This window comes from Siniperca chuatsi, linkage group LG24 (assembly GCF_020085105.1).
Source record: "Siniperca chuatsi isolate FFG_IHB_CAS linkage group LG24, ASM2008510v1, whole genome shotgun sequence".
NCBI lineage: Eukaryota > Metazoa > Chordata > Actinopteri > Centrarchiformes > Sinipercidae > Siniperca > Siniperca chuatsi.
The window spans coordinates 13,314,386-13,339,384 of record NC_058065.1 but is presented as its reverse complement, the minus strand read 5'-3'; the positions used below and the strand labels follow the sequence as shown (position 1 = coordinate 13,339,384).

The 24,999-nt window shown below is 41.8% G+C and overlaps 2 protein-coding genes across 2 annotated transcripts in view; both read right to left on the bottom strand.

Moving 5' to 3' along the window:
* Positions 1 to 1,961: 1,961 nt before the first annotated feature.
* Positions 1,962 to 5,868, bottom strand: LOC122872223. Its single transcript, XM_044188157.1, has 3 exons — positions 5,330 to 5,868; positions 4,048 to 4,142; positions 1,962 to 3,857 (listed from the first exon to the last, which is right to left on the bottom strand). Exons 1-3 carry the CDS (start codon positions 5,526 to 5,528, stop codon positions 2,535 to 2,537), a joined length of 1,617 nt encoding a protein of 538 aa, XP_044044092.1. The 5' UTR covers positions 5,529 to 5,868; the 3' UTR covers positions 1,962 to 2,534.
* A 255-nt stretch (positions 5,869 to 6,123) lies between these two features.
* Positions 6,124 to 24,999, bottom strand: part of LOC122872222 (R3H domain-containing protein 1) — a 45,981-nt gene continuing 27,105 nt past the window's right edge. Inside the window, 14 exon segments of the mRNA XM_044188155.1 lie at positions 6,124 to 7,347; positions 8,295 to 8,379; positions 8,663 to 8,760; positions 10,117 to 10,282; positions 10,963 to 11,057; positions 11,060 to 11,143; positions 12,675 to 12,778; positions 15,366 to 15,499; positions 16,046 to 16,203; positions 19,449 to 19,575; positions 19,792 to 20,142; positions 21,256 to 21,369; positions 22,113 to 22,267; positions 22,828 to 23,097. Of these exon segments, the coding sequence (XP_044044090.1) occupies positions 7,028 to 7,347; positions 8,295 to 8,379; positions 8,663 to 8,760; positions 10,117 to 10,282; positions 10,963 to 11,057; positions 11,060 to 11,143; positions 12,675 to 12,778; positions 15,366 to 15,499; positions 16,046 to 16,203; positions 19,449 to 19,575; positions 19,792 to 20,142; positions 21,256 to 21,369; positions 22,113 to 22,267; positions 22,828 to 23,097 (2,261 nt within the window). The 3' untranslated portion in view covers positions 6,124 to 7,027.

Below are 24,999 nucleotides of genomic sequence, written 5' to 3'. Positions count from 1 at the left end.
GGTGATGATCTGTAAAGAGAATCATTAAGATGCAATTTGTGACTGCAACGTGCGCACATACACAGCCTGGAGACTATTCATCACCAGCAGCCCCATTCCTCACTGTGAAAAAAAATGACGTATAGGCTTGCTGTTTGTCTGCGTGGCCTCTGGCCTCCAAGATGTGTGTGCCTGACCATACAGCATACGCACTCTAATAAAACAGTAGGGGGTCTGGTGGTGACAGACACCATCCGATCCATGGATGGATTTTGGCCACAGACATGTGCCCCCCGCCTACATAGGAGCACTGTTTGTAATTGTTTTACGTCTCTTTGCGGCCATTGTGCGTCTCTCTGTAGTCATTTTGCATCTCTGTAGTCATTTTGCATCTCTGTAGTCATTTTGCATCTCTGTAGTCGTTTTTGGTTGTTTTTGAGTCTTTGTCAGTTTGTGTCTCTTTGTGGTTGTGCGCCTGTCTGTAGTCGTTTTGCATCTCTCTGTGGTCGTTTTGCAACTCTGTGGTCTTTTTGTGTCTCTTTTTGGTTGTTTTTGAGTCTTTATCAGTTTGTGTCTCTTTGTAATTGATTGACTTTCCATAAAGAAATGTCAACAGTCACTTCAGAGATCCTTGATAGGCCTGCTCAGTAATCCATCTATCGTCCAATCTCAGGTTTGATCCCCAGCAGACCCCACCCCCCGATAAAGACTGCTGTTTTTGACCTCCATCATAAAAGTCATTCATGTTTAATATATTCAAAAATGCAATTACCTAATTATACTTTATGCATAATGAGGAGAAAGAATGAAAAGAGGTGTAACGAAGGACCAGCGTGACCATTTCAGGAAAAGTAATTCATGCTTTCTCCTTGTTGACCCTCCTTTCTTTTTTACCACAATAACTCAAGCCCCCACCCAAATAATGGGTAATTGTTCAAGACATGGAGCAGAGAGGTCTGGGTGTTAAGAGGCAGCGCTCTCTCCTCGGCTTATCTTTGATGAAGAGTTCTTCTGCTGAAAAGGTGATTCCTCCGTCCTCCTGGATGTTTTCATTGTATTCGAGAGCTTCCACTAACAACGCCCAGCGCTGCAGCTCGGCAACCCCTTGCACTATGTTCCTATGGTAACAACCCAGAGTGTGTGTGTCTGAGAGATGAGTTATTGTCTATGTTTGTGTGTGTTCATTATGGGAGTGTGGCTTATTTTTACATAATGAATCAATTATCGAGGCTGTGGAGTGAAATAATTTGAATAATTGCAGACAAAAACCACCCTCCACACATGATTTTACTGAGCGTCTTCACACATCACATGTACGGATCAGTATTTCCCTTGGAGAAGGTGCAACACTCTGTGTGTGTGGAGAGGGTGTATAATGGGACATCCAACTGGCATCATTTGCCTGCCAAACACAGCCTCCGTAATAGCTTCACTGAGCAGGGCTATTGCAGCTAGTGTCTCTATTTTCAAACAGTTCACCATATGGGAAAGTGTCACACTGCCCCCTACTGTCCAATGTTGGTCCATGACTCTGACTACAGCAAAACTACAATTTATGAGCATAGTCAGAAAAGTCATAAAAGCCTGACAACAAATATTTGTAGCTCTATTAAAGGCCACACATCTTGTGTGCAGCTTTTGAAAGAAACAATATTTGCGTTTTCATAGATTCTGTATTTAGAGAAGGAGTAGTTGTAATTTTAAGAATTTTTAACTAGGTAAATTGACTTTTTTGTGGAAAAACCATATCGGACAGAAATTATTATTCAAAGTATTTTTATATGTCTTAAAACACATCATGTCTGGAGGGGGGCTTTGAAGCCGCAATGGCGTACCTTCACATTTAATTCTGTATTGAAATGTGTTAAACAAAGAAACTTTTTAAAGTATGTTCTCTACTGGTAGATTTTTTTCCCACCGTCTGCCGTGAAATAGACTAGACTTTAGTTTACCAGGTTAAAAAAAAAAAACACAACAAACGCTTCAAAGAAAATTATTTATTGCCAGCTGACATGCTGCAAAAACCAGAGACGTCAGACAGCTTTATGTAATGAAATAAAATTTAAACTCATGTAATGATGAAATGATTATATAAGCTCAGAATAGGAAGATGTGATTATGTGAGACAGGTTGGCATCTGCCATTTTTGTTTTTAATTAGAAGCCTATCTGTTGTAATTAAAATGTGACGAGGTTAATTAAGACTTATCCCTACTGCTGTGAGAGCATTGTGTGGATTAAGTCCTGCTGTTTAAAGGCCTAATTATTAATCCACACAAAAACAAAAAGGGTTTCACCATAGAAACACAGAGAAAGCAAAAGCATAGTTCGAAATATTAGCCGGTAACGGTAATAACGGTGTAACACAGGAATCAAAACTGTGGCTGTAATGTAACTAAACACTTGCATTTGTAACAATAACATAAGGTAGATGTTGATTTCAGACAAAAAATGTGCAGGAGCTTGTTTTGTGAAGGCAACATGCTGCACAACGGCACCACCCTGTGGTCAGTCATAAAAGTACATTCACTTATATTTACTCCAACTAGTACATTCTCAGGGATTTACAAGAGTGCCTTTGAGTCGACTAATTCTATCCTCCACTCTCTTATAGAACAGGTGACTAGACACTGAAGGGCCGATGACTTTTACGTAAGAATCCTCCAACATGTATAGAATGTCATTGGACGGGATATTCACATCATCGCAGATCTGAAGCAGTTTCTTTTTCTCAGGCTGCTCCTCCTCTTCATAGTAGATCCGATGAACTCTTAAGGTCGACATCCAAAACTCCACTAAGGTCTTGAGGTCTTCTAAGGCCTGCTGGATCCTTGAGGACGTCTTGGAGGTTTGCTTCTCAGTCAACAATATCCGCACGAGGTCGGTTCCTTCAACATACTCAGCGGTCACATCAAGACCTCTCAAGCATCTGTTGAACTCCTTCTTGTCAAATTTTGCAATGTATCTGAATGTGTCCGAGTCGACCCAGATGCATGTATCCTCCGGACAGATTGCTCTCGTGTCGCTCTCGGAGGACATGGCGACATCTTTAAGTCCAGTCTGGAGGAGCTTAGCAGTGACGGCTGAGCTGCTCTGCGGTGATTCCTTCGGATAGTCAGTACGGCTGTAGTGGGAGCCCAAATGACTCTCTCTTCTGGGCTTGGTTGCTGAAATCCCGTCTGGTCTGGTGTGTTTTTGTGAAATATTGTCTTCTCCTGGGTTTTTTGCTGATATTCCCTCTGCAGGGAGCAAGTCCATGCCTGATAAGGAAGCTCTAATCCCTGCATTGATCTCCTCCCGGAGCGCTTGTCTGGGGTTGGCTTTTGCTCGCTCAGTTCCATATTCTGTGGGCATTTCGAGCCTGGGCCAAGCTCTCTGCTCCCTCTTTTCATCACTTTGTGTGTCGCAAAAGCTCCCTACTCTCAAATTCTCATAGGAAACTTTTTGCCTCGAGGAAGCGTTTTGAGTTTTTGCATTTGAGAGCAGGCTTTGGACATCAGTTCCCTCACCTGTGGTCTGCAGCGGCGTTGATAAGCTGTTTGAGCTCGCTGGTTCCAGCTTAGCTTTAGAACGGCTGCAGCTTACAGAGCCGACAAACTTGTGATGAGATATTACCCTCGGATTAAGAGGAGTTTCTCTTAGTTTGACGGCAGCGGCTGGGGCCAAGATTGTGGATTTAAGCCGGCTGGCCCTGCGGATGAGGTCCTCTCTCAGAGCCTGGACGGCAGTGAAAGGCCCCTCAATGGTGGCTCTCCTTTGCTGGAGCAAAGGCCGGAAACGAAGCGACCTGTGAGCTGACTGCAGACTCTGAATCAGCGACGCTTGATCTCCGCCGAATACGGAGAGATCGACCATAGCGCTGGGGACATAGAGAAACACCTGCAGCACAACAACACATTTGAATCAGTATCTTATATCATCTGATAAAAATGTAGTTGTTATTGCTTGATTGTAAAAACTGGGATATAAAGACAGATGATTTTGGTACCATTCCTCTACTCACATATAAGTTACAGATGAGCCAAACTCTCAGAGTATACTTTAAAACCAAACTGATGGCCGTACTTACATCTCTAGTGAAGGGGAACACAGTGAGAAGGTAGTTTTCAGGAAACTCATCGTCAGTCATGATCTGTTGCTCCTTTCGCACCACCCTCTCTGCATCTGTCAAAAGTACTGTACTGTTCTGCTGTGGTCTCTACCCATGTCAACATTATGATGATGCTTGTTATTTCTTGTCATAGAGAGTGCACAAAGCCTAACTCTACTCATTATCTACCAGCCTGGTGTTGGCTTGCTTATGACCGTACATGACTATGATACTATGACAAATTAGACCATTCATCAGCTAGGCGTACACCCGGGCAGCACTTCATGTAAAGAAATGTTTGACACAACATACCATAAGTGGTTCCCATGGCAACCAATTGTGGCATAAAACGGGAGATATGTTGGTTAAAAGCCTTTATGTATTTTATTTCCCATTACTTTCGAGTCACAGCTAATAAGCATCTGATTTTCTGAAAAATAAATACACGGCTATCTTTGAAAACCCAGAAGGTTGTTTAACAACACCTGCTGTGTATATAATGTATATCCAAAAGGGCTCTCCTGGCCGTCTGGATGGGAAATATTAAAATTATTTTAAAATCCATTTCTCAATTTGCGGCTGCGTTTCCTGATCCAGGAAGCCATACATAGCCGCTTGCTCTTTTTGTGGAACACCAGCAAAAATATTTAGCATTACTTTGTGTGAGAGTGTAAAACATTGGAAATCAACATCATTACACAGCAACATTTATTTTTGTTGATACTGTTACTAATTGAGCAAGGAGATGTCCTTTCCTTCCACCATCTTTGTTTGGATTAAAAGAAATAACAGGTACAACTTGGAAATGGGTTTAAATCTGTGTGTGTGTGTGTGTGTGTGTGTGTGTGTGTGTGTGTGTGTGTGCAGCAGACAGAATATTTTTTGGTCCAGATGGTTAGAAGAGTCTAAGGTTTCTGGAAATACCTTCAGTATTATAGGAAGTGTGTACCTTCTAGGGTTTTCAAAGATGCCCGGGTGTTTATTTGTGCTTAGCTCTGACTGGAATGTAACGTTAATGGCAAAGTTAATACACAAACTGGCACAAACTGGGGCTACTTAGTAAGCAAGTCACCTTAAAAATGTCACGTTTTTGAATAGAGTTTGGCGTGTTTTACAATAAACAGCTATTCATTTTATTTTATTATTTATTGCTGACTTATTAACTTGTGCACCTCGAAGTGGGAACAGCTTAAGAGACACACGACACACTGTGATTAGCTTGTAGCTGGTGTTTAGCTAACGTTGCAACCGGTCAATTTACCTTCAGCTTTGTCAAAAGCGACAAACGCGACTCCGTCCATGTTGGTGGGATATCTGACCACCTCGACGTCTCCTCCGTGACTCCTCCTGCAGCTTTGGAAATGAATAGTCAGCTTGTCGGTCATCCTGCTGACGGGTAGCACGTCGGGCACACCGGACACGACCACCGTCCTGCTTTTGTCCCAAGCGTCGGTCTCCATTACGGCTGCAGGCACGAAGCCTAGCAAACATCCCGACTAACGTTTTTCAACCACGGTAAACACGCCCGCCGTTGCTACACACACACACCACCGTTTCCGTAACGGTTGTTATTAGTTTCACTTTCCCTCTGCCCGGAGATGTACTGTGGTTACATGTAGTAACAGCCTGTGTCCACTAGGTGCCTCTGTGTCTCTACATTACACTCACTGAGAAGAGGGTTTATTCAAAATGGCTCATTTAAGCAGCTGGAAATTAGGCTACTAAGCAGAGCAAATATCTCTGCAATGCCCAAAAGGCAGAAATACAAACTCCATGGCAACATTTTCCAAAGAGTTGCCTCATCTGTTGCTTTCCCCCCACACACACTAAAAGGAACATCTTCCTCCAAGGACATATTTTAAGAGACCCTCAGTTTGCTGACTGTAGGTTATTGCTTGCCTTTTAGCTTGGGAAAAAGTTATGTCAACACGTGTGGTGCAAACATTTATTAGAGTCAAACAAAAAAAGAAAGGAAAAACCACACCAGACACAGAACACCTCTCATGATTCACACAACCAAAAAAGAAGCCAAGTAGAGTGACGAACTCAGTTGCATTTTTCTTGTGCATATAAACATTTTAATTAAATATAAAAGAAAGTGGCCTGGCTGAGTGCAACAAACAGGTACGAGGGGGTTAATAAAAGAAAATCCAGGCCCTGTCCGATACCAATCAAATCGCCATTTCCGTCATCACTTCAGTGCAAATCCAACATTCACTGTGTATAAAAGTGACTTTAAATAATTCAGGTAGTATATCTATTATTCAGTGTTTATTATTGTATGGGCTCACATTGTACAAGTGCTATTGTTGGGAGCATGTTATACAAGAGAAGAAACCCATTCATGTGGCCTAACCGGAGATAAATGCTGCTCACTTTCATGAGTCAGTGACGGGGATCAAGCTAGGACACGGACGACTGAAGTATTGATGAATGTTAAATAAAACACTTGCTTTGAACTTCACATGTCTAAATTTCAAAAGTGGGCACAAACAGTAGAGAGAACCAAAAAAACAAGTAGATTATGTGTACGTTTTGATCGACATGGTGCTGTCAACACTCATACACCTGCTATTAAAAGAGCCACAGTGCAGTCACTAACATCGGGCAAATGAATCCCAAAGCTCTCCCAAACACTTTCATTTTTGAACAGCAAACTAGGTTTTTAGAATAGAGGGGGGCCTCGAGTTGAGCTCAGCAGCCACGGATGCATTTCAGAAACAAAACCAAACTGTTAGGTGGTGCTCAGCTCCCACCCTGTACAAACCTGTTGGCCAGAAAAATGATAAAATTAACTAAAACTAAATAAAAGTGAACATTCATTCTTCAAACATTTGATACGGGTTTTGATTTGGACAGTCTGGGACTTGAACCGATACAGTCCAGACTGAGGCAGCAGAGGCAGGTGGTTGGATGTGCGTTCATGTGGCGCTCCTTAGATGCACCAAGATCTTAGTAGCTATGAGCCAGCCTTGTCCGAGTCACACAGCTCCCCTTTGTGTCTGGTGCTAGTTCTGAGTTTAAAGGTGGCCTGGGGGCCGCTGTGGTGGAACGCGGTGCCCGGGGCAGCATATCTGGAGGGTAGCATGGCAAAGATGGAGCATGATGAGGCCAGGTCTCCGCTGGGAGCGTCTCTGGTTGTGTTGCACAGCCTGGGCTGATGGTCCGACAGCCGCTGGATCAATTCGCCCCCTTTGCAGAGCTCTGCCAGGAGGTGGTGGGAGTCTGTACAGCTGATCCCCTCTGGAGGATCTGTCACTTCCAGGATCTGACTGCTCACTGCAGACACACACAGACAGCACTGTGAGCAGCAGAGCCAGTAAATAAAACAACTGTCATGGGTGAAGAGAAAAATCAGACCTCGACCATCGGGAGGCTTCAATAAACTGCTGCTGTCAGCTTTAAAGCGTTAGGTGGAAGTGCGGTCAAACCTGTCGCAGTGTGCTCAAGCAAAATTATATACAAATATTACTCAACTTCTGTGTTTTTACTGATTCTTGATAGGTTACATTTTCAAAAAAGCACGATTGTCAGCCCAAAAATAAGGCTGCTTTTCTTATTTCCGCAAAGCATGACATTTTAGAGGCAGCGATGTAATGTTGAACTTTCCATCGACACATTGGGCTGCATACGAGCCCCCTCCTTTTTGATTGAACTAGTGGGATTGTTGACAAGAGCACCTGAATAATGCAAAAAAAAATATCTCGGCGAATGCAAAAATACGGCATATTTGAAATAATCAGCACATTTCTTTCGGCACAATACCGCCGGGGCTGCAGGTTCCACAGCCAGGTGTGAATTCTGCCCTGTCTGTGATTTATTCTGCTTACATTCACAAACAGACGCTTTCTCCACAGCTACGGAGCGCAGCAAGCACATTTTGACACAATAAAAACCTGATGTTATTTCAGTTAATCTGCTAAACAGGCTACACAGCAGCTGAATTTATCATGTGATGAATCTGAACAGAGAGAGTGTAACACAGAGTGTCCTGTTCAGATTGATATCCACAACCTGATGTTTCAGGTTGTGGATGTTTTGAGAAACTGCCTGAGTTCCCATACAAAGCTACATAGAAATCACTTCATAATATAACAGATCTACACTCAGTGCTTCTTTATGTAGAGGGAAGGTCAAATTTCGGTCAGAACCTCTGATAAACTAAAAATGACTGCTGTTAACTCGAGGTTCACTAAACTCAAGCCTCCCTCTGGACTTCCTATTACCTGCTTCACCTACACTGAGATCTGAAGACAGAGGTTTTCTGCTGGCCTTCCTCCCATGGCCGCTACGCCAAACCCCCAGTGGACCCTGAGGAAGACAGACAGTTATTTGTGGAAGGCAGGGAGGGATGTTTGCGGACCTGAAATGTAAAATCAATCGGTTTTAGTAACACGTTCTATCTTTTGATGGTTCTTGAGAAAAATACACCTCATAAGCACAAAATATACAAAGTTTAAGAGCATGCAGACAACAGTATTTTGATAAAGAGGAAGAATTTTACAACTGCAAGCTCAGAAAATAACTTATTGGTGATACAAGACATAAAACAATTCAAATCAAGTGTGAGACGTGGTGCGTGTTTGTGTCTGACCTGGTGTTTGGCCACCATGTGGGCAGTGTGGATCAGCGGAGGTCTGATGGAGGGTTTGTACTGCAGAGGCTGGCCCAGTAGAGAGTAGTGCGCTTCACCTAGATGTCACATCCAAAACACAAAGTTATCAAAGACTGAATCTTCAGTAGAAACAAAAAACTCAACATCTACTGTGTTATACTTGTGCCTTAATCCTGAGTGAACAACTTAATTTGAGCAAACAAAAAAATCTATTTTGTGCTAAATAGGTTATTTCTGATTGGCTGCGTTGTCTCTAATCCGACAATAGGAATACCAGTTACTAGGGACGCAGTGGGAGAGGTAAGCAGGCACACCACAGCCACACTTCGGTAGTTTATACACTTTTGGTTACGTATTTAGTTTTATGAACCTTTAAGACATTCAAGTAAGTTGGTAGTTTATTAGCTTGCAACCTAGTCCTCTTGGTAGGTAGCTAGCTAATTTCTGCAAGATAAGCAGTAGCTAGCTAAGCTAGTTTGCTAATTTGATAATTCCAGCTACACAGAGAAGGCATTCTAATCATTAATGTAGTTCCTTTAAAAAACATTAACTTTAACTGTGCTTCTAAATTAAAATAATTTAAATCTAAGATATGACATTTATTGGACAGAGTGTGCTAAATTTCAGTTTAAAAGCATGTTATAAGGTGGTTAATAGTATCTACTAAGTCAGCTAGCTATATAAATATTAAACTCAACTCAGGGCTTTACAGAGTTTTTATGGGCAAAAATTTAGGGGCACAGTTAGTTTGTTTTCTTTAAAGGAACTAAAACTACAATTATCAAATTAGTCAACTAAGTTAGCTAAGCTTAGTTAGCTACTGCTTGTCTGGCAGAAGTTAGCTAGCTTCCTGCTAAGAGGGCTAGGTTGCAAGCTAAGAAAAGTACAAACTAACTTAAAAATTTTGATTTTATTAAGGTTTATAAAACTAAGTATGTAACCACAACTGCATCAACTACTAATGTGTGGCTGGGGAGTGCCTGCTTACCATTCTCCCACTGCTTCCCTACCTCGCTAGCAACAGATAATCCTAGTAGCATTCGGGCTGGAGACAAAACAGCCAATCAGAAATTACCTGCTCAAACTTTTGGATTGGATATAATTGTGGCACAGTGTAACGCTGTGTCAGCGCTAGGGAGAGTGGAGGCTAAATCGAAAGCGTACAGACCAGGGATGCTGAGAAAAGACAAGAGAGCAAAAGTGAGAGAGGTTATTATTGTGCACTCATGTAGATAATTTACCAAGCACAAAATAGATTTTTGTTTGCTCAAATGAAATCATTTTTTGCATAACAACTTCTCAACAAAATAATGTACCATTGCACACTCAGGTTGACTTTCGATCAGCCTGCCATGTAGCTAAGCATGTCTTTTCTTTAATATTGGTCTGTGAGTGAGTAAACACCCTGGTGGCCCATCCCATGTGTCTCTGACCTTGTCCACTGTGGCAGAAGGCTGTAGGGAGCGGCGGGTGGTGGTGGTGGTGGTGGTGCGGGTGGTGGGCCATGACAGGGATGGACGAGATGCCTGATGGGAGGCCCTTGATGCTGGGCGGCTGGCCTGGCGAGGGAGTGAGTGCCGGGGACGAGGGCAAACTGCTCTACACACAAGACACCGGCAGTGTGGCGGGAGATTACGGGGAGGAACACAAACACTTTCATTCAAAACAAGAAAACAAGCAACCATTGCTATTTCTCTCTTTCACAAAGTCATTCTGTTGTTCAAGTTGTTGCTTTAATGTACCATTCCATCGACATTAGTCCCCCTAATGTACCATTACACCCTAATGCTAAGGACTATTTTCTCCTCATTTTCAGGTTACGCCAGCGTTGACTTCATTTGCAGAGCCTATTTACTACGACATTTAACGTGCCTGGAGCGGCAGGGAGGCCTGGTTTAGCTCAAGGGGACAATTCTCACATCACTGTCAGACTCAGACAACCAAACTAAATTGGCTTTTAAATTGCTTTCTTGTGACCGTCTTAACTTTCTGACACATACTGTATTCTCCTATGTGGCAAACATTACCTCAACTAATTTATAATTTAATTTAGAACCATTTGGAAATTGTTGTTGTCAAGATAAACCCTCTGGGCCACTGAGCTTATCAAATCTTTTCAAAAGCATAAGACAACCTCAATAAGGTTTTTAAAAGGTTGTAAATACAATCTTATCACTTTAAAGCACAAAATGCCATTTTATTTTAACCATTGTCTGAAAAGTGGTATTGTTTTGAGTGATTGTCTTTGCCTAATCGATGCACAGGAGCAGCGTTTGTACCTGGGTGTTGTCCGGAGGCGGGGGGAGCTCAGCAGGCCTGCGGCTGCGCTGGTACTCGGGGCCCGGGTGTTTGTGGCTGGGCTGTTTCCGCTGGAAGGGGAGGGGGCCCGGGGCTGCTGGCAGGGGGGCGCTGTCATTTGCAGCATCACCATGCCGCTGCTGGGGCCCGGGGGTAACAACCCTGCACACACACACAAATAAAATAAAAAAATAAGAACAAACACAAGCTGGAATTGAAATATAGTGTTGACGAAAGGCAAATCAGGTCAGGCAGACATGAAACACTTAATACTACTTATTTTTTATTTAATTCATCACATAACTCATCATTTATGCACCAGAGTAAACTGACAGACTAAATGCGTTTTTGCCCAAAAGCTCTTTTTCAGCACTTTTGTTCAGCTACACACCTCATCAGTGAAAACACCGCTCTCACACCGTTAGCTGCTGAGCAATTAGGTTTTAAGTGCCTTGATTATAAGGGCACATCCGTAGCAGCAATAACCGAGTCCATTCCCTTTTCCTGCTAAATCCTGCGATGATCCGGGAGATCCAATTATCTTATTAGTTTGTGACGCATGAACGTGACCGATGTGACTTAAAAAAAAAAATTAAAAATTTAATAAAAAAAATTAAATAAATATATTTCCATCTAATTAATTCCTGTTTACATAAAGCTCACATTAGGTGGAAATCATATTGCAAACTTTACACAGCAGACGCCACTGTTGATTTATGAATTATTACCCAGCAACAGTAGCAAGGACAATGGATATTTGGACTTAATCTGCAGATTATTTCTGGCCCCAGCCTAGCCAATTAAAAATGTTTACTGGTGACGCTGTAGGTAAGGCTGCCGCGAGACCTTCATCTGACCTCATTACTGACGGGCTGGAAATGATGGCTCCCTCCATTGCTCTCCCATAATAATCAGACATGAATAATAAAGGTCATTAGTAAGGAGACTGCCCCACCTGGGCCTCTGGACAGCGATTCTGTGAGCCCTCGAAAGGCCAATACAAAACAGGCAATACACGAAAAGATGGGTTATTATTGTGATTTTTATTGTTTCAAACTAGTAAAGTTTTATTCAAATTTTCTTTTTCATAGTCACTTTGGTAGTTTCATCTATCTGTCTCCCAGTTTACCAATATATTTATTACAACTAATATATCTGCCAACATTAGGCAACAAATTCATCTGAGGAGGGATTTCTTACTTTAATAGTTCCTCACTGTACCAAACAACCGAGTTGTTGTCAACATAACATTTGCAGTGGTCGACCCACTAGCTGTTTAATCTGCGTGCAGCTCCGGAGGAAGAGGTGGATGTGCAAATCACTTTCACTTATTCAAACTCCAGGGAGCCATCATCACCACACCTCACTCTTTCTCATTTTGGAAATCTGAGTTTAAATCTAATCATGCGTCTGACGCACATACAATGGCAAAGTAAACCCAGGGAACATTATTTCATTAAGACGCCCTGGTCGAAGCTATGAAGGAATACATTCTGCAGTTATTGACACTGAGAGATGGGGAGAAATAAAGAATGTTGGAGCGCTGGCAGTGATGGGGAATCTCCAGGGTGGCTAATGTCAGAGACTGAAAAGTGGATATTCTCACTTTACGGCGTGACCCAACTGCAGATCGCTGTGTGTTTGAATCTAGACCTCGGACTTGGCTGTTGCTCGGTTTCAGAGGGGGGCGTACCTGCATACTGCTGGCCTGGGTGTTGCTGGGAGACGCAGGGGGACGAGGTCTGAGGAAACTGGAGCTGCTCCATCATCTGGGCGGGCAGGAAACTCACAGTTGAACTGTGTACACACAGAGTAAACCAAGTGTTTTATAAAAGGGTTTCTGCATTGTTCAAGTTCAATTTAAGACTTTTTTATTACCACACAGAACGCAATTTATTACCCTTTTCACATCCAAAGTATGAAAGATATCCAATAGCGATGATAAGGTCTAGAATTATTTACCAAGTGCATGAATTTATTGACATATATATCACATTTTTGTCAGAACTTTCCAGCAGCATAAAACAACAAGAGGTGCAATGATTAGTCGATCGACAGAACATTAGTCAGCAACTATTTTGATAATCAATTAATCATTTAAGTCATTGCTCAAGCAAAAATGCCAAATATTTGAAGGTTCCAGGTTCTCAAATGTGAGAATTTGTTGCTTGTTGTTGTCTCACAGAGTAGTAAACTGAATATATTTGGGTTTGGGAATGTTGCTCAGACAAAATAGGTCATTTGATGACATCAACTTGGGAAATTGTGATGAACAGTTTTTACTGTTTACCGATGTTGTAAAGACCAAACGATTAATGTAAAAACTAAAACTATTAATGGACAAAAAAAAAAAAAAAATGTTAGTAGCAGCCCTAATAACAATAATTCTTAATAATATCATTAACTAATCATTAAACACGACTTGGACCAGGATAAGCAGCAGAAAATGGATGGATAAAGATGCAGTAAGGTTTAAATGTTGCCAAATATGTCAGCGGAAGTGCTGGGGAAAAAAAGAATAAAGAAGTCCAATATGATGCTCACACCTAATTAGGCCTTAAAAGTGATTAGAAAAAAATCTTAATAATCACTTCTAAACCCGCACAGACGTAAATCTCCAGGAGCTCTGCGATCTTAACGCTGCAGTCGGGGTATTAAATTTGGAATTTAACTTCAAGTCCATCTGTGAAGTGGCTGCGTTCTGCTCTGTAAGCAATCTGCCTGCGGGGACTCATGTACAGCTGGTGGAAAAAAACAAAAAAAAAAAACAGGCTGCAGGTGGACAGTCGGTCCTTGTGGGAGAAGACCGAGCCGTTCGAACACTGCCGCATAAATCATTTCCACACTGACTGCCCTACTAAAGCAGCCTCATTTTACAGCTGGGACAATGAGAGAGTGACCTCTCCTTGCATGTGTGTGCGCGTGTTACATTGTTCTTCTGCAGGTGACGACTGCGTACAAGGCTGTGTTCACGTCTGGTGTTTGTTATGTATACGAGCGTGCACAATAGCCCCAGTAGTGCTCCACTCACCAGTATCCAGATTGATTGGGTCCATGGAGGTAGAAACTAATTACATGTTTTGCTTTCTGTGAACTAGTTCTATCAATCAGCTTATAATGAGAGCGAGCATGGCGCTCCACACTACTCCACACCAGCAGAGAAATGGAGGAAAATGACTAAAGGGCGTCAGAGTCGACATTCATCAGCTATACGCAGACCCGCTTCACCAAAACCATCGTGGTAATAACTTCATTTCCCCTACAGTGAACAAAGATGACCTTGGCTCGGAGGTGCTTTGGGGATTCACTCATCAGGCCTGTTAGATCTATAAATAAGAGGCACCTTCAGGAGTGAGAAACAGCATCAAGTACCTGCAAATCGGTTTCTGGGACAGAGTACATCTACAGGCAAGCTAATAATTGAATCTAAACCAGATTAAAGCAATTTCAGCTATTAAACTGTCATTATAAAAGGATGAACATAAATCAGAGTAAGTTTATTATCAGTGTAAACATGAATAAAGTTAATTTTGGAGAAAAAAGCTGAACCAGAAAACACAATCAACTCTTTTGTTTACATTTTTGACAGCTCCTTTTGGCCTTTAGAATAATTATTAAATGGATCAATGTAAAGTGGGTTATTAAAGAAATCATGTTTATACAAAACAAAAAGTATTGATGTGCTTGTAAACTCCTGTCTTTTATTTTAATTCAAGTTCTAAAACGTTACTATTTCTTGTTAAAGTACATCTCATTTTACTCATACTGTATGTGGGATACTGTCTCTGGCAAAAAGCATATATCTGCAGTAAGTTCATATCGGCCCATATATCAGCCGATATGAACTTAGTCTACGATCAGTTGGGCCTAACTGTTACAAATATTTGGGAATCTGGTTGAATAACAGACTCACATTTAAGAATCATATGGAACACCTGATCAGTAAACTGAAGATCAAAACTGGATTTCTGTATAGAACCAATCATGTTTCTCTTCTGCTAGTCAAAAGACCTTTATTCAGTCTACCTTTATGTCTGTGCTTAATTATGGTGATATTGTAAATATGCAGCGTCTCCCTCCACCTTAAAGCCTATTGACTTCTGCCAAACTACCTCTGCTCTCTGATCATATCTATATACAGTAATTTAGTACAGTACAGTAATGTCAGTGTGTGTATGTCGATTGTGTGTTTATGTGAGTTTGTCCATGCTTATACTGTATGTTTATTCTTATTCATTTCAATAAGACTTCCTGTTTAAACAAAAGGATTAAATAAACACAATAAATCACTGATGCTGATACAGTGCATACATCTATTTAAATCTGAGAAAAAAATAGCCTAATATATCAAAAAATGATCCTTTATCATTACTTTTGTTGGTACCTCATGGTGGTGTGCTGGTTAGGGGGGAGCAGGCTGTAGCAGGGCTGCATGCCAGCAACAGCCACTGCCCCCTGTCCTGGCTGACAGGACACAAACACTGGCTGCTGGTACGTCTGCTGTGGCACAGAAACCTGCTACAGAAAACAGAAAAAAAGATTGGAAAAATGGCAGGTAAATATGGAAATCAAGCAAATAAGGCCCCAAAATACAGAAGGCTGGCTTTACTGGCTAATTCCAGCACATACACACAACTGTTAGATCACTTTCAAAGGTGTGTCAAAGGCAAAAAATGCTAATTCTCTTTCTTTCTTTTCTGGACAGAAAACAAAACAATAAAATCTTACAATAAAAGCGAGCACTCCAGTTTTACATTCCTCTCTTTCAAAATTCACTGCGTCATAGTTTTGTATTTTCCTTAATATTAAGGACAACTAACTCAAAAGTCAACAAAAGTATTCTCCACTAATATCAAGTGCACGCTTTTATTTTTGAAGGCCTCTTCTCTTCCTGTGCCTTGACAAGAATATGGAGCTACCAGCAGCCTCCTTTGAGAACAATAGTCTCAAGAACAGCACATTTCATTCATAACAAAATTAACTGAACACTCTTATTTTTAGACTGGTAATATTAATCTGACACTCATAGGGAAAGCTTGCAGAGGCGTCTCATCGTCAAAATACCTGATAAGACTGCATTGGAGGGTACTGGACCATCATGCCTTGCATCTGGTTGCCCATATTGCTTTGCTGGTTGCCAGTGAGAGCGAGGTTGGGTGTTGGCTGCAAGCCCACTATGGTCTGGTAGCTGGACGCAGGGTTTGGCATCACGGCTTGGTGCACTGAGGCAAAATGAGAAAGGCACAACGCTGTGACCGAATGAAAAGAGACTCCTGACTCCGGAACACGGTGACAATAATAAGACACGAAGACACTGCAATTAATATTCATGATTCCTATGCAACACAGCCAAAGACGGCACTAATAAAAGCTTGGTTATCAAGATTTTACAAGGAAATAGTCCAAGATTTTATTCATTTTGAAGGGAAATTTGCTTGTCATCAGAAGGAGTACAACAGAATGAGCAGCAGATTGAACGATTGTGAAGCCGGGGCTCGGCTCGGGGAGTTGAGCTGTTACAGCTAAGCAGGTTTGAGGCACTTGGAATAAATGAGAAAGTTAATAGATTTGATTTAGCCCGTGGTGGCCTGAACCTGTAACCTGAGTGGCTGAGTTGCTCCTGTGCCAGAACAAAGAAAAAGAAACAAACAAACAAATACAACTTCCAATTCAACAAGTGATTACGTTCTGGGAGGTGAACAGAAAAGGGGGTCGCATTTCTACAGTACTTGTTAAAAACCCATTTAGAGCGTCTGGAGAAAAAGGCGATACAAAGTCACTCAGATCCGTCCTTTTTCCGAATGGCCTAAAATAGTGGCGCTTATTCCTAGTTGGGGGCACAGACACTTAAATGTCAAGGTGACAAAAAGAGACATTTGAAAATACTGTCCCTCGCGACACAGACACACACACACACACGTGGTAATCCAAGTGACAAAGGAGAGGACGTCCTTTTGTGAAGGTGTCTTTACAGTCTGCCGCCCTGGGAGAAAAGTACAACTAGACAATGAAAGTGCTCCGCGAGGAACAGAGAGGGGGAGGACTATTTTTATCCACCCTCGTCTCCCACCTTCACTTATAAACCAAGCATGAAATGGCCGTAATATCAAACGCACCCGATTTTATTCCATTCCAGCAGGCAGCAGATGAGGGACGATTGTGACTTCTTTACTCAGGAAATCGCTTCAGAGTCGTAAGTGTCGTTGACCATCCTGTTTTTTGGAGGGTGACCGTTTTGTGCAGCTTAGGGATTAAAACCATCCAGTCAGAGAGAGGCTGAGGCCAATTTTAAGGGAGGTTTTGCCTTGCATGCACACTCCATCTATCCACAGATTACTGTTTGTCCTGCAGCCGAGGAGTGAGGGGCTGAAAAAGAGACCGGTTCACTGTGAGATTCATAGAGGCCTCTCAGACAGCGTCCCGGCCCCGCATCCCGCCTCTCAGGCTCAGTGTGCTTCCTCTTTGGTATAAAATCATACATTAAAATACCTTGAGACACTGAAAACCATTCAAATTAAAAAGGATTCCTGTCTTCAAGGGCCCAAACACAAAAAAAGTCTAAACAACAAACAGCTGACTATCTACTAGTTTACTGTTTGCAAGTACGATTGTAAATTTGTTGAGGTGTCTCAGGATTTTCTTTGTTATTCCATAAAATCATTTTTTAAAAGTCACTTTGATTGAAAGCATACTAAATATTTTCATTATCAACTAACCTGCCGAATGAATTTCTTGTTTTGTCTTTAAATGTCAGAAAATAGGGAAAGTGCCCATTATAGTTTCCCTGAGCCCCAGGGTGGCATCTTCAAATTTCCCGTTTTATCCGGCCAACAGTCTAAAACCCAAAGATATTCAGTTTATTATAATATATGACAAAGAAAAGCAGTAAAACCTCATACTGGAGAAGCTGAAATCAGAGAATGTTTGCCATTTTTGCTTGAAAAATGACTGAAACGATAAATCAACTTAACTAATAGATTAATCAACTAATAATTTTAGCTCTATATGCAAGTACCATCATTCCTTAAAAGAAAAGGTGCTTTCATGTTACTTCCACTGAAAGTCAGGTTTGTCGTACAATACCAAAGAGCCTTTGTTTTAATAAACTCTAGCATCAGCCAATAGTAAAGAGGAAGGAAGACAAATCCTTCAATCCCTTCACATATAATACAAGCTGCTTTCTCAGAATGACCATGACTGAAGCCGAAGCCCTGTGGTGGTGATTGTCTGATGCAAGTGAGTGGAAACACTCACAGGTTTCTGTGGACACTGACTGGGCCATCAGAGAATTTCCACTGATAACTTATTTATTATGTGTGCAAGCCATGCCACAGTATCTTCCCCTTTAGTTGGTCTTCTATATTGTTTTTTTTAATTAATGCAAAAACAGAAGGGAAACGAGGCACTGAAGTCATTTTTTTTCCAGTTTCCCTGACAAATAATTGCTGTCCTTTGCCTTTGTAGGTCAGCTTCATTTGTCCACGGTCTATTCCCCGGGTCCCCAACAGGGAAGCCGCGTTTGCAGCTTACAGATGACAGAATAGTGCCGCAGCCACTTACAGAGACGTGTGCGCACCAGTGTGTGTGTGTGCGCGTGTGTGCGACTGTACAAGTCACAATCGAGCTAACATTACATCCAGTTAAGCAAGAGTGTGTGTGTTTGTTAGTGTGTGTGTGTGTGTGAGCTAACAATCCAAGCAGGAGCTAACAATCTCAACTCCTGTGGTGAAGGCAAAAAAACAAAAAAACAGAAACAGAATAATCAAGCGGGTGACTCCCGGGGAGACATCTGAACTTGTTTAAAACAAACAAACAGAGAGGAAAGAAAGGGAGAAATATTTGTCCTTCAGTAGAGCCGTCGGACTGCGGCTGGCATAGCTCCCATGTGAAGAAACGCACAAGAACAACAGCGAAAAATATGATCTAAGAGCTGAAAGTGGGAAGTTAAGTCTATTGATATAGTACGACTCTACTATCAAGAAGTCGGAAAATTCAAGGAAGAATCAGTTGCTTCACATCAGACGCTGCAGACCTTATTCATTAAAACATCCTTTGATTTGTCTTTAGATCCACCATGCAACTATTTCAAAGCCTTACTTGAATAAATTGAAGCTTTGGTTTATCACAGAAATCTGGAGAAATGAAGGGTAACCTGCTGTTTTTTGGTATCCAGGTGCGTTTGTCATACAACACAACTTTTAATTGGATTTAATGACAATTGAAGTGTAAAACGTACTTTTTTAAATAGGGTCTTGTGTCCATCTCACCAGGTCATTTAGTCTCATTTATAGTCAAATGTTTCACAGATTTTTACACAAACCTTTCCAACTGCTGAAAAAAACCAAGCGGACATACATTATCCATGTGTCACAAGTGAAAATAATTTGACAGATTTTCTCTTAAGGAAATACAGACTTAAAAACTCAACAGTTAACATGGATTTTCTTTAAAATGGCCGTGTTCACACCTTGTCGCTGGGGCAGGTTTTGGCTCTGAGGGCAGTTATAGGGCAGCGGGTTGACGGGGGGCCGGTAGTGCTGCTGCTGACTGGAGCAGTGGGGGTGGTGGGCTGAAGAGCAGTAACACGAGGACATCTGTGAGAGACAAATAACACGAATTCAAGGACTGTATGACACATTAGCAGTCCCATTTGAATCCACTTCACAGCAACAGGAGAAATGAAGGATTAGTCAAAAAGCTGGTTTCCACTGCAGGAGTGACTCATGACTGAGACCTACAGACAAATTGCCACATTATGAAATGGTTATGGCCAGCCAGCATGATTTTAGATGCACACTTGACGTCCCTACCTGCTGCACAGGCTGTTGGATGTAGGTGTGTTGCTGGAGTAGCTGCTGGTTCAGCGTGGACCCAGGAAAAGCAGAGGGGCCCGGGGTGGAGCTGGGATATGCATGGTTGGGGCCAGGGGTCGGGAGCGGGACGTGCTGACCCTGCAGCACCCCCGGGTGTCCTCCCGATGGCCCTGTCACCACGTAGCTAGCAACCTGCTGCTGCTGCGGAGCTCCCTGCAGTACCACAGGGGACGGGTGGTGGTGGTATACAGTCGGATAGTGGCGGGCGTCCGGAGCTGAAGCCCCACTGTCGCTGAGCGGCTGCTGCGCTAGAGTCATGTGACTGAACTGGGCATTCAGGGCGTCAGGCTGGAGAGATAATTTAGATTATTTAATTTATTTTTTGACAAAAGGTAAATGCAATGCAACAATAGACATAAATATACAGCAGGTGGGCACTGACAATCAGAACCTGGGTCACACAGCATTTTAATCATTAAATCTGCTCAGAACGTGGATCAATACAGTTCAACCACCAGGCACAGTCAGCTGATTTCTAAGCTAAGTGCTAAATCAATGCATTTGCTAAACTGCCTTTCACTTTTTAAAACAAATGCAGAGAGTTTAAATCTGACCCAGGTCTGCAGAGACTAACGTGAACTATTTATCTGCATCACCACGGCACGCCAGTTCAGGTCATTTCTGACATGTTGTTGGAAAAGTAGTGTTTTTAGTCATGGATTATTCAGCGCCAACATCTGGTGATGAATTAAATATTAATGGAACTTTCCACAGGCATAATTAGTCACAGAGGCATGTCTTTCACTAAAACCAGGTCAAAAATGAGGTTAAGTGAATGCATGATCTATATATGTGGGGAATGGCTCCTGCTGGATTTAGATACACCTTTCCACCAAAAAAATAAATAAATAAATAAATGAACTGAATAGTTAATTGGGGTAATAATAAGGTCTGTTTTGAAGTTTGAAAAGGTGAGATGATGCTGTGCTCCTTTTTACATACCATTAACAAGAACCTTGTTAAGCCATACCTCCAGTTATGTACAGTGAGGACAAGAACTATACTGAATGTGGATACCAAACTCTGCTTGCTAAATTCACAATTTAAAACAACAAAGATAATGTTTTCTGGTAAAAAATAATGTAATATATGGGGCAAATAATGTAGCTAAATTTTAAATGTAATTACAGAAGTGAATTTATTAAGGAGCTTAATAAATTAAGAATTTATTAAGGCACATAGATACAGTATGAAGACCTGGGTCAAAATAGAGCTCAGAGCATTTCTTTAGCTTGATACAAGCTGAGCAGAATATTTGGATTTTCTGGACATCTGTGTCTAGAGTCTAATATATTAATTTAACTGCCGAGAGAAAGTCTATAAATAAACTCTTAATGAGCCAGGTCTGACAGGAGATGGAGCGGGGGAAGAATAATAAAATGGAAGGAAGAAGTTCTGTACCACAGTGTACTGTTGGTTAGGACAGACGGGCAGGAACTGAGAAGGAGGAAGAGAATACGAGACCGGTGGGTTGTGGACAGGCTCAGAGGACAGCTGGAGAGGAGGACAGATCGGCTGAGGAGGAAAGGGAAGAAGAAACGGACAGAGGGAAAGGAGATGAGACTGGACGAAGGAGGAAGTAAAATGATGGGAGCCTCAACTGACCATTTGCTAAGCCCCGCCCCACTTAGTTACTGTTGCTACGTCTGTCACATATGCAGTCTACAGTAATAACTGTTAAATAATTTAACAGTTGAAATTCTTAGTAATATTTGAAACAATGGGTCCTTGATTTCAGACAGAGGTAGACAAAAGAAGGCTTCTCATTTCTAGCTGGCGACTGCCGGTTTTGACAGCTGCTGCTGGTAGATTTTAATCAGCTGTAGCTAGCTAGCTAAAAAGCTAACATTAGCTCCATGAGTTGATTCAAAAGGCTGTCTCTAGCTGAATGTTTCAAGCTTCTAAATTCTTAACTTCCATTGCTTTTCTGTTTTTGGTTTTGGAAAAACAAAACATCTCTACATACTCAAACTCTTTATATACTACTCGCTTCAACATGTAATCCAAAGCTGACCTGCTGTGCCTACTTACGGTTGATAAGCTATGAATGGGCAATTGCTTTTTGCGGTTGGAGTTTATTGAACAGTCAATTAAATGGCTTAGTGAAGCTCCTACCATGCTACTGTGAGCTCCCGTTTAAACCCTGTAAGTTAGTGAGGTTAGAGAAAGTTAGAAAGAACACTAGTCTTTACAGTAATTCACTGTGAATGAGGAAAAAAGTCAGATTCCTGCTGAAAAATGTAGTCCCGCCCACTGACCTGGGAGTGGAGGTGATTGGTTGGCTGTTGCTGTGTTGGGGCAGGGATAGGCTGATGTGGGGTTTTCCCCTGCTGTGGGTTCCTGCCAGCAGTGGGGGCGACAGTGACTGGGTTATAAACTACAGCGCTGCCATCGGGGTGGATGAAAGGCTTGCCTGTCAAATTAAATTCAGAAGAGAGAAACCACAGTGATGTGAGCTGTATTCACACTAATAATTCAGCATCATACAAAAGGAAACACTTGAATTATGCTCCTTGTGACAGGGAGAGACACACCCAAACATGGTCCATGAGAGGAGAGACAGCAGGAATTAACAACCTTGGCAGCATTTGAAGTTCAGTTTGCAGCCCAAGTGTCCAACTGTGTGTTCGGCCCATGATGAATATTTACAGATTTCTCCCATCTGTTTAGTGCATTTTGATCAGCATGCTTTGGTCTGACTACTAATTTGACAGACAAACCGAGTGCAGCCCCACGCCAACCTGTAATTCTGTCCCCAAATCATGAATATTCATTCTTAAACCAGAAAATTACAAGACAGGAACATTTATTTTGGGAAAATTTTACTTTGATTTAATGCAGTAGACTGAGATTGGGTCACCACCCTCGAGAAAGAAATCCTGTGCCTTCGTGTGATTTCTGACTTAGTGAAATTGAGTTTTTAAATAGAAACTCCAGCTTTTCATCTTCACACAGAGGCACCGTATCACCCACCTGTGTGTGGGTTGACCAGAACGCTGCCGGGTGGTATCCCTGAGGCTTCCAGCTGCAACACATAATAATTTGTTGCGTCTGTAGCTGGTGGTGGCTGGGAAGGGACGCTCTTGATCATCTCAGGGTGCCCAGAGCCTCTAGTGTCCGCAGCCGGGTGGATTAAGGGTGCGCTGGGGATGTTGGACCAGGACGGGGCTGAAACTGGGAGAGGCAGCTGGGGACGGGATAGCGAACTGGACGAGGAACCAACGCTACTGCATGATTCTGAACCTGAGGAAAGGCAGAACAAAGAGATTTACAACCTACTGCCTACATTTCCCAGAATGACTTTAACTTGTTGTTTTCAGCTTGTTAGTTATTCACCTGGGTGGAAAGAGTTGATGGTGATAATGAAGCAGTCGTGCCTCTTACTAATAATGCAACCATTCTTGTGGCTGCATTGCACCTGGTAGAGTGCATACCATGTATCAAGGCTGAGTCCTTACTACTGCAGCAGCATGCATATATATATATATATATATATATATATATATATATATATATATATATAAAAACATTATATATAAATATATATACATTTAAAAAAATAGTACCCATTATGGCAAAAGCAACTGTACACTGTATTTTGTAGTGTAGCTCAATGTAGCCCTATTTTAGAAGCTGGTCTTATGGTTTTTGTATGTTAAATCTTAATCTGTAAAGTAACAACTAAAGCTGTCAAGTAAATGTAGTGAAGGAAAAAGTACAATATTTCCCTTTTAAAGGCAGTGGAGTTAAAGATTACAATGGCAGGAAATGGAAATACTCAGGTAAAGTACAAGCACCTCAGCACTTTACCTAAGTACTTGAGTAAATGTACTTAGTTACATTCCATCACTGGATTCAGAATAAGGGAAAATGACAAAAGTCACAAACCTCACTTTGAGGTTTGTGACTTTTGACCAAAAACTAATATCATAAAAGGCAGAAACAATGACTTTTCATTTGAGATGACATATATAAGCTATACAAGCTCCTATTTTCATGTAGAGATGGAGTTCAGCCTGTTGCAAAGAAAGGTTATTTGAGGGCTTAGGAGAAGGGCAAACGCAGGAGAACACAGCAGCACAGGCAAGATGTCTCCTTGACTTATAGTCCCAAAACACAAAGTGAGGGCAGCCAGCCGCCTCGTAAACAACTTAAAAAACTGCTCAGGCAAGAAGCCTGCTGCTGCTACCTCTCTGTGAAAAAAAAAGAAAAAAAGAGGAGATTGGCAAAAATAGAAAAATGCCAGACGGAAACAGTGTCAGGGAACAAAATGGACAGCAGAGACCAACCGAGGATTTCTACCCTGCAGTACTGAGATAAAGAAGACAAACCGGCGGTGAAGAACACGTTTCATCTAATCTCAGCCAGTCAAGTTACAAATGTATCATATTGTGGAGTAAGCATCCGCAGTCCTAACTTCATCTGGGTGACGTGCGTGGCACTTCCCAGCGCTTAGACTTATACATTATGCATGCTCACTGCTAGGTTTTATACTACTGCTGCTGCTACAACACTTTTTAAGAGCCTCTTCCATCACCATGTTGCTGTATGGTAATTAGTTTTGACAGCTGTCCGGCTACAGGACGGCCCACAGACTTTATTGGAGCACAGCAGGACAACAAACAGTAGTTCTGATAAGACCTCAGGTGCCCCGAATTCTGCTTGCAGCTCAATATGCAACATGCCTGTTTTTGTTCCCCATTTCCCCAGTGTACTGTCTAATTCTGCATTTTTCCTCTTCAGGAAACACTTGCAGGCACACAGGGTTTCCTCTCCCTTGTCTGAGTGACTGAATGAATAAGTTACATGTTCACTTTCAAGTGAGAGAAATTTTGGAAGAGAGAAATCTCTCCCTCTACATTCGGAATTTACCTGTACAACGTAATCGGCCTCAGTTTAGAACAAGAGCCATCAATCACAGAAACAGCTGAATCTGATAAAACATGACGCGGTTTCTCCTCAGAAAAACTATTCATTAAAAATCTGTAGATGGCAGAATATTGACTGCTACACTTTTAAAGTGCAAGTAGATGCAGTTTTTTGTATTTCAGGCTGCCTCACTAAGGTATTTTTTCACTGTCGTTTCATTTAAAACAAACTGAGGATATTGTGAGGACACTGTTTCTAGTGTCTAAATGAGTATCT